General features: G+C 41.5%; 1 protein-coding gene across 1 annotated transcript in view; it reads left to right on the top strand.

Moving 5' to 3' along the window:
• Positions 1 to 2,618: 2,618 nt before the first annotated feature.
• Positions 2,619 to 8,646, top strand: part of eif2b3 (eukaryotic translation initiation factor 2B, subunit 3 gamma) — a 30,838-nt gene continuing 24,810 nt past the window's right edge. Inside the window, exons 1-3 of the mRNA XM_069157307.1 lie at positions 2,619 to 2,936; positions 3,654 to 3,816; positions 6,589 to 6,746. Coding sequence (XP_069013408.1) covers positions 3,669 to 3,816; positions 6,589 to 6,746 — 306 coding nt within the window. The 5' untranslated portion in view covers positions 2,619 to 2,936; positions 3,654 to 3,668. The remainder of the gene's footprint in view (positions 2,937 to 3,653; positions 3,817 to 6,588; positions 6,747 to 8,646) is intronic.

Genomic DNA, 8,646 nt, shown 5'->3' with positions numbered 1-8,646 from the left:
AAGTTCTTGTATTCTGATGCAACCTGCAGCCTCCCTTGACACAAAGACATCTGGCTTTACCCTCAGACTGTTTGTCTTGGTGAAAACTATTTCATATAAGGAAGGGGGAAAAAAAGGACACCACCATCCTTTTTTGCCTTTTGTGGAATTCACAGACACATTTGCATCTTGTCAAGTGAGCTTTCAATGACACCAGCCCAGTTTTCCACTTAAAGTTATGTGCAGTGTCTCGCACACATCAGCTCCCTGTGGTTAACCAGCCAAGCAGTAATCTCTGTGAGTGTCAGTGGTTTGGTTTGACTTTTATTGCAGCTTCGCTTTTTTGCCAGATCCCCCTTTTTTATGAAGCGAGAGAGATGCCACCTGCGTACTGACAACACCTTGTAAACTGGGCGGGTGAAGAGGATAAACAGAAAAATGTGAGGGGCCTTTTGCAGCATGACCATATGGAGCGCAATGGTCTGTTTGAAATGCTCTAATCTATAGTGAGTGCATTCACTTACAAGCATATCGATATTCAAGTTTAAAATTAGTGAACAAGTTTCTGTGTACTCCTTAAAGTACATGTAAAGTAATGTCATGCCATCAGACTTTGTAGTCCAGCCGGTGGATCTTGATGAGGTAAATAGCACCACTGAGTGTTTGATTTTGGTTTTATAACCATTATTCTTGCTCTGGTGTTGCATACACAGCAATGTATGGCCTGCAGAGAAATGAAATGAAAAACAGGACAGAGGAGTGGATGCATTTCTCTGCCGATGGAACTGATTTTATCCCCCTATTGCGCCTATTCACCTCTAAAAGGAGTCAATCTGAGCATGTGTCCATTCAATGTATGACTGAACTCTTACAGTGTAACAGCATCAGCTCTTCGCATAACAATGGCCAAAACTCATTTGGAATTATCTTCCCTTACAATTCCCGGCTGTAACCAGCTCCTTCTCCATAGCAACAGCACCCAACTGTCATGGGTATTGCAGTATTTTAAATGACATGCAAAACATTATTTCTCAGACACAAAGCTGAAAAAAACCAACTGGTGGCTACACCTTTAAGGATGTCACATTAGCCATGAGAGTCCCTTGTTTCTGTGTGCAGTAACATAAAGATATCACTTTAAGAAAAAGAAAAAAAAAGAAAAAGGGAATATAGACAGGGAGAACATTATTTGGGGTCTGAACAAAGTGAACAACTTACATCGGACATTACATCCAAATTACTTGGGCACCATCTTTGAACTTAGTATCCAGTTCTTTTATAAAATGTGTAATCAGACCAAAAATGAAATGCTACAGTGCATCATTCTTTCCCTCCAAATGAACTGAACTACAGGTTTGAGAATACTCTAGTTCCAAACTGTTAACTGGATCTTACAGGATCTCTGAAATAGTCTGGATTTTCAAGCCCCTCATAGTAACAAGAGCTTAGTGGGAGACCCTCAACTCCTTCTAGTACTTGGCAATTTTGCGGTGCTTATTGGGCTTAGACCTTAACTGGTGTTTGGCCATATTCCAACCAAGACCATTGAAGGAACTCTTTTTCCGCACACTTATGGCAATTTAGTTCCTTAAACTATAATTCTCATTTCAACACCTTTCACTGCTTAGACTATATTCTGCCTTTTTTCCTGCAATTAAAATGCTTCATCATCTTTCAGCTGCTTCTTCATACAAAGTTAAGCCTGCAGTGCAGTTTAGCTCCCAGCCAGCCATCAAGCAATGCAGCACAGCATCAACTTTTTCATCACTCATTTTCTTCAGAAATTGTCTTCTTCATAGTTTCAGTATTATGGCATTCCAGCAACAATAGACACTCAAGCTTGTTTGTCTCTTTGTCTTTTTTTCTCTCTCTCCTTCTTCCCTCCCTTCTCTTGCTTGCCTGGTTTCAAGCAAGCAGTAACGAGCAGTCAAGCTCATCTCCTGGCCAGAGCAAACAAAACCAAAGCCACATTCCCCAAGCTCAATTTGCTGTTACGTCTCAGCTCTCTGAATTGGGAGTTTTCAAGCTTGAAGTCTTGAAGAGTAGCTGGGTGGCTTCTGGCTGCTAATCTGCTCACACCACTTCTGGTGTGTGTGAACCCGAGTAATTCCCTCTGAAAAGAAAGAATTTATGTTTTTTTTGTTTTGTTTCATATTCATCAAAACCATAATCATGGTCGCCCAGATTTAATTCATGAGAAATTCCTTTAATGCATTATCAGTCAAATTTTGTCAGCAATAATGACAAAAAAAAGTCAGAATAGTAAGGATTTAATTTTTTTAAAATCTGTTCTGTTAAATTCAGTTTTTATATTTTGTCCTCTTTTATTCTCGTGTCTCTGTAAGTAAGTTAGACTACAACTTCCTATCAGTGACTATTAAAAATATGGTGTCTATGGCAACAAAATAATATTTACAAATCCTTTCATCCTCTTTGCAACTGAAACATTTTATAAAAAATGTTGTACTTTGTATGTTTGCTCCCACTCTTATCAATTGGTAGAACAATACAGGAATTTTTACGATTTTTATGATGATATGTAAATAATCAATGTAAGCCTGCAAAAAAAAAAAAAAAAAAAAAAAAAAACCTCCTCTCCACTCCTCTGCTGTCAGGAGGAACCATAGTACAGAGGAAATAGTTTCCCACACGGACGCATTTCACGGAAAGCACCCATCATGCAATGCTAACTGTTAGCTCCCTTTACGCGATCGCTCTCGAGTATTTCAGCGAGCAATTTAATTTCTGCCACTGCCGCTCATCCGATTGACTGTTTGGTTTTTCAAAAAACGTGTCCGGCTGGTGGTGAGCTGTCTTTAAAACGGCGGCATCGCGCGTTGCCCCGCACTAATTGTTAGCCAAGTGCTAACAACAGTGACAGCAACTAACTTACATGCGTCCACCGCTGCTGTCATTTCCAGCCAGCCGACCAGCAGGGACCAAGGACACTCTGACAGGTATGTAAAGATTCATTTTGTAAAACGTTTCGGCTGTCGCACATGTCCACGCTGCATTGAGACCACGGACACACAAATAAAGAGACTTCAGATCGTGTGCCACTCACGTATCTGGTATTTATTATATATAATGTTCACATGACGGCTGAAGGGAAAACACTTGTGCTCGATTAAAGAGAGGAGAAGAAGAGATTTGGTGGGGGGGGGGGTGATGGCTATCAACATTAAAACAGGACACAAAGTTTATTCACTCAAGTCAGTTTAATGAAATACTTCATTCTGTTCATTCAGTTTCTTGGTTCAGCACAGAAGAGTTAAATGCACACACGTTTAGTCATTTGGGATTATCACTGATTGTTCTCAAGCTGTCGTTGACAATGGTGATCATTCATTTTTATTACCAGCTGTTGTTTCAAATGTTTACCTCTGCAAGATAGGCGCCTGCAACTGGGAATCATTTTCATTCTTTTTTTTTTTTTTTGATTGCAGATTATTTTTTTCAAGTAATTTCCTCTATAAAATGTCAGAAAATAGTTCAAATGCTTCTCTTCCCAAATCTGAAAGTGAGATATCGACATTAAAAAAAAACAGTATATCTGTATATTTTAGAACAAGCAAATGTTTTGTCATTTTTGTTTGGACAGGACTCAAATGATTAATTGATTCATTATCAAAACACTCAATTAATTTTTGTCTACCTTTCCTTGTTTGCCTCAGTGCCCAGCACACATCATGGAGCTCCAGGCGGTGCTGATGGCGGCTGGTGGGGGTTCTCGTATGACTGATCTCACATACAACACCCCCAAACCAATGCTGCCCGTTGGCAACAAGCCCCTTATGTGGTATCCCCTTAATCTGCTGGAGAGGGTGGGCTTTGAAGGTGAGACACTTTATCTATCTCTTCAACTACTACTGCTTCACCTGCCGCAATTACCGCTCCACTCAAGACCCCGTTTCCGTTTAAATATATTAATCGGGACATATGCGACCCGGCTGTGATCGGACCGCAAGTGGCCACCAAAAGTACAGGTGGAAACACACTCAGGAAGCATTATGCTCTGATCAGTTCAGGCCACATTCGGAGGTGGCCCGGCACGCATGCGGCCACATGCGTTCAGCGGTGGAAACGCAATGCGGCCTGAGGACGCATTGTAAGACCGCCTACTCAGCTGACGTACTATGAATATCATTAAAACTAAATGCAGCTCCACGTTCCTGTGCTGGCATCTGACCCGGTGCTCTGGTGTGTTACCGTCATGTTAAAAGTTCGTTATTTTTTTTTCTCCATCCAGTCGTTCACCTGATCTGATCGCTGCCTGTTCTTATTTATTTTTATTTACTCTCCTGTGTGATTCTGCTGAGCGGCTGAACTGTGGCCGACTGACAGCAGGAGAAACTTACTGCAAACAGACGTTATGAAGCAGCTGATTAGTGAATTAAAACACATGGCGCTTGTCTCACCAAAGCCTCCTCTGAGTATGTATTTTTTTCTTTTAGTTAATACCGTGTTATTTCCAACACACATTATCCATAGCAGTGGGAGAGACGGAGCGGAGACGCGCTGCGGATCAATAATTCATGAATAATTAATTCATCTAACGAGCCGGACGTCTCAGGCTGTGAATTAGATTTACAAACTCCAGTGTTCAGACATTCACAAACGTGAAATACGTCATAGCCCTATATTTGTAACAGACAGCACATTAATTAGCCCACCTGTAGCCTAAACTCCTCTTCTCATGCATCTGTTTGTCGTGTAGTTTATCTCCTGTAATTGCCGACACACGTCAGACCCACAGCTGAGATCCGCTTCCCCCTTTGATCCACAGCAGCGGAGACGAGCTGGAACGATGAATTTATCTGACCCGAAACAGTGAGATTCTGATGCTCAGGTTCTCGTTCTTGGGCTTATTTACTTGTATGTTTTCATGACGTAGCCTACGTGTTCATTTGTATAAACACCGGGGGAAGTGAGATCTGATCTTAGGTGGTAACCCAGGATGCATGTTGATGCAAAGTGGAAAAACTCTCTGCCTCAAGCCGGACACTTTTGATCTGATATGGGCCAGGCCAGATGTCTGGATTGAAATAGCCAAATGAAAACAGTCTCAAATACTCCACACTTAAACCTACAGTAAACTATATTCATAAATGTATACAGGTGAATTCATTGATGTGACCTGATCAGACCTTTTCTCAGGACTGTCTGAGCATGTACACTGCAGGCTTGACTTGATATCTCCCTTGTTGCGTCCCAAATTATGAACTTCCATAAGTACACCTACCTTATGTACTGTAGTGTGTAAATTTTGACAGGGAAGGGTGGTTTCAAATTGCTGCCTTTCACTTACCGGAAATGACTGTAGCATTTGAATGCATCACCTGGAAACATATCTGCTAAAATAGTGAGTGTAAGTACTTACGAGACACAGACCCTCACTCTCCCCTTGCTTTGGTTGTAAATATCCTTCCTCAAATCTTATCTGTGCCTACCTTCAACCTGGTCAGTGGTCTAGTTAGCCGTAAGTGAAACTACCTGTGTGCTGTACGGGATCTGTGAAGTGTTTCAGGGGTGCAAAGACATTCCTGGCTTCCGCTTGAAATGTATTGAAGCAAAAACACAGTAAGTTTATGTGGCCCACCTGGAATATTTGGAACAAAATGTGTGAAAAGAACCTTTTAAAGGTGGAATCAGTCAGTGAGTCTGCAGAAGAACTGTTGTTTGAACTCAACAGCCAAACAAATGCACCCCTCCCCGAGGTGCTTCTATTTAGAAGCTCTGCCCCCCCAGACTCATGATGCTACAGTTGCCAAGCTGACATGCACCATATTATCTGTTGTGATGTCCCAGTGAAGTCACATTTCCGAGTGTGAAACACAAGCAGTTGTTAAACTGAAGGACAAACTATCAAATTTGGACGAACATTTTTACAATCTAAAATTAATTAAAATGAAATGAAAAAAATAAATAGTTACACTTTTTTTTAGCTGTTACATTTTAATAACAAAACCAGTTGTAATGTTTTACTGTTGTCAAGGTCAGTGATTGTTTTGCTGTTTGGTACCTAAAAAAATCAGGCAAGTACATTTGGAAATTGTCACTAGCACCACTGGGATGCTCATTTCAATGCATAAAATCTATTAATACCGTTTTATAGATGTACTTTTGCCAGCTTGTCAGCACATTGTCAAGTGTGCATTTCCTGTCTAGATTTACAGTCCAGATTTCTGACGTGTGCTACAGCTTGCAGCGGGTCCAGAAGCACTGAGCGTATGAAGGGATTTATTTGCAGAATGCTGTTCGTGCCAGTAAACTGGACCGAACCTCACTTCGTCTAAATAAAAGTTGCTTTCTATACATAATCATCCTGTGTGGCCAGTAGTTTACTGTGTGTAGCCTGCTAGCCAAAGCAGTGCAATTATATTTTACTAGGCTGACACAGCTAGAGTGAACAAATGCCCGGTAGAAACCATTTAATGCAGACAAGGGTGATTAAACCAGACGGACTCTGCAATGTTTGAGATGTATAAAGTGGTCTAGTAATTTTACTAGAAATTCACGATGGATTATAGCCAAATAAACATCTCTCGTGACGAGTCCCGAAACTTAGTTTCATCGAGGATATACTTATTTTGTTGTCTGTGTTTTCAGAGGTGATAGTGATCACCACCAAAGAGGTCCAGAAGATGATGACCACAGACTTTAAAATGAAGCTGGACGTGAAGATGAAACTGGATGTGGTTTGGATCCAGGAAGACGGAGACATGGGCACCGCCGATGCTCTCAGACACATCCAGCAGAAGATCAAGGTGGGTGTGTTCTACATCCACGGGCCTCATTTATAACCGCTGCATACGCACAAAACAGGGCCTGAAAAAGGCGTACGTCACGCTAACTTGACGGTAAATAGTGCGCGCCAGTAAACAAACCATCCGTACGTGTGTTTTGGAGACGGGGGAAAAATTTATGACACAGATGTTGAGGTGGTGAATTGAAGCCAGATTGTAGAAATGAAATGTAAGAGACAACTTGATACGTATAACAAAGCCTCTCACACATTTTAATTTTACTTTCTATCACATCTTATTTGGACACGGGTGCACTTTATTATTAACCATATTGTTATTACCAGCAGGGTCATTTTTGCTCGTGACCTATAATTATTACATAAGCAACTTTGAAATGTAAATGATGGAAGCAAATCTATAGCTCACATTTAATTCCGCTCATTATATCAGACGCGCTGTCACTCCCAACACGTTCCTTTTCACCGCATTTACATTGCAAACTACTGATTATCCTTTGTAAAAATCCAAGATAACATCAAACAGCATCAGGTTGAAGAACTGCAGAACAGAGTGTCAGTTTTACTTTTTTTTCCCCCCTCATATTGTGAACACAGTTTAATCCAGTTGTTGTGTGTAAAAGTGTTTCCACCGCGCTTTCAGGCGCACAGCGCGTCGTCGTGGAGACATCGCGGTGGAACTTCTGTCACTGCACCAGCAACACGTTACCGCTCGCTGCATTTTTCTTTTGTTTTTGACCCCAAAGCTGTGACCATCAAACAAATATGAGCTTCATATCCTCCACCTCTTCCACAAACACCTCCAGTTCTGTGTCGGAAAAACTCAATTTCTGGGTTTTCCTCTCCGTTGTTTACATGATTTACCAAAGAACCACTGATCCACACGGCAAATTTCATATGCATGACTCTTTATAATCTGATTTGCATCGACCATTTAAGGATGAATGTAGGCGTGTTGAAGGGGGGGGGGGGGTGAGGCTGATCTACATGTGCACATTTCCACGTGGATTGTGATTTATAAAGGGAACATTTCGTGCAGGTGTGCGTGTGCACGGTTTTATAAATCGGAATATTTTTTTGCCCGTGCCGTTTTCTGCTTCTGTGCGCCTGTACACTTTCAGTATGGATCCCATGCAATGTTTTATAAATGAAGCCACAGTTCGCTAAGCTCTTGGGTACATTTGGGAAATAGAGGCACCAACAAAATATTGACTGAGTCAATGAAAAGACGATGATTTTTTTTTTTTTTTTTTTTAAACATTCGAGTTTTCCGGTGTTACTCGTCAAGTTGTTGACTTTTTCCGACTTAATGTGAGCAAGATAACATGGTCAGGTTGTCTGAAATGAAATCTGCAGTATTTGAACAGTTGATTTGAATATTATTTTATTATGTGGTGAAAGGGGAGAGCCAAACAACCCACTAATACCAGTTGTCACAGCTCTGTAGGCCATTATTTGTCAGGTGCTGTTTTCTGGTGTGTAATGGCAAGTGTAATGGTTATACTGAAAAATTTGCAATAATAAGGTTGGAGGCAGAGTAGGGAAATGACAAAGATTGCAGGGGGAAGTTTACGTGGGTGTTTGTACTGCTGGGTGACCACTGATCCGCGTCTTTCCCTCCTCCGGGTGGCCAAGGCTGTCAAAGTGCCTCCTTTCACCTTTTTAATATACACACAAACTTTCACACACACACACACACACACACACACACACACACACACACACACACACACACACACACACACACACACACACACACACACAACACATGCTGTCTTGGTATCCATGACCCCCCAACTCCAATTTCGAGACCCCCTCTGTATCCTGCCTGCTGATCCCTCCATCCTTCCCTTCATCCGATTCACTCTAAACAGATGAGGTCATGGTTAAGACTCAACCTGCCT

Source organism: Embiotoca jacksoni, unplaced genomic scaffold (genome assembly GCF_022577435.1).
Source record: "Embiotoca jacksoni isolate LCO1_2020_lvr unplaced genomic scaffold, fEmbJac1.0.p SCAF_22, whole genome shotgun sequence".
NCBI lineage: Eukaryota > Metazoa > Chordata > Actinopteri > Embiotocidae > Embiotoca > Embiotoca jacksoni.
This window is presented reverse-complemented; position numbering and strand designations above follow the sequence as displayed.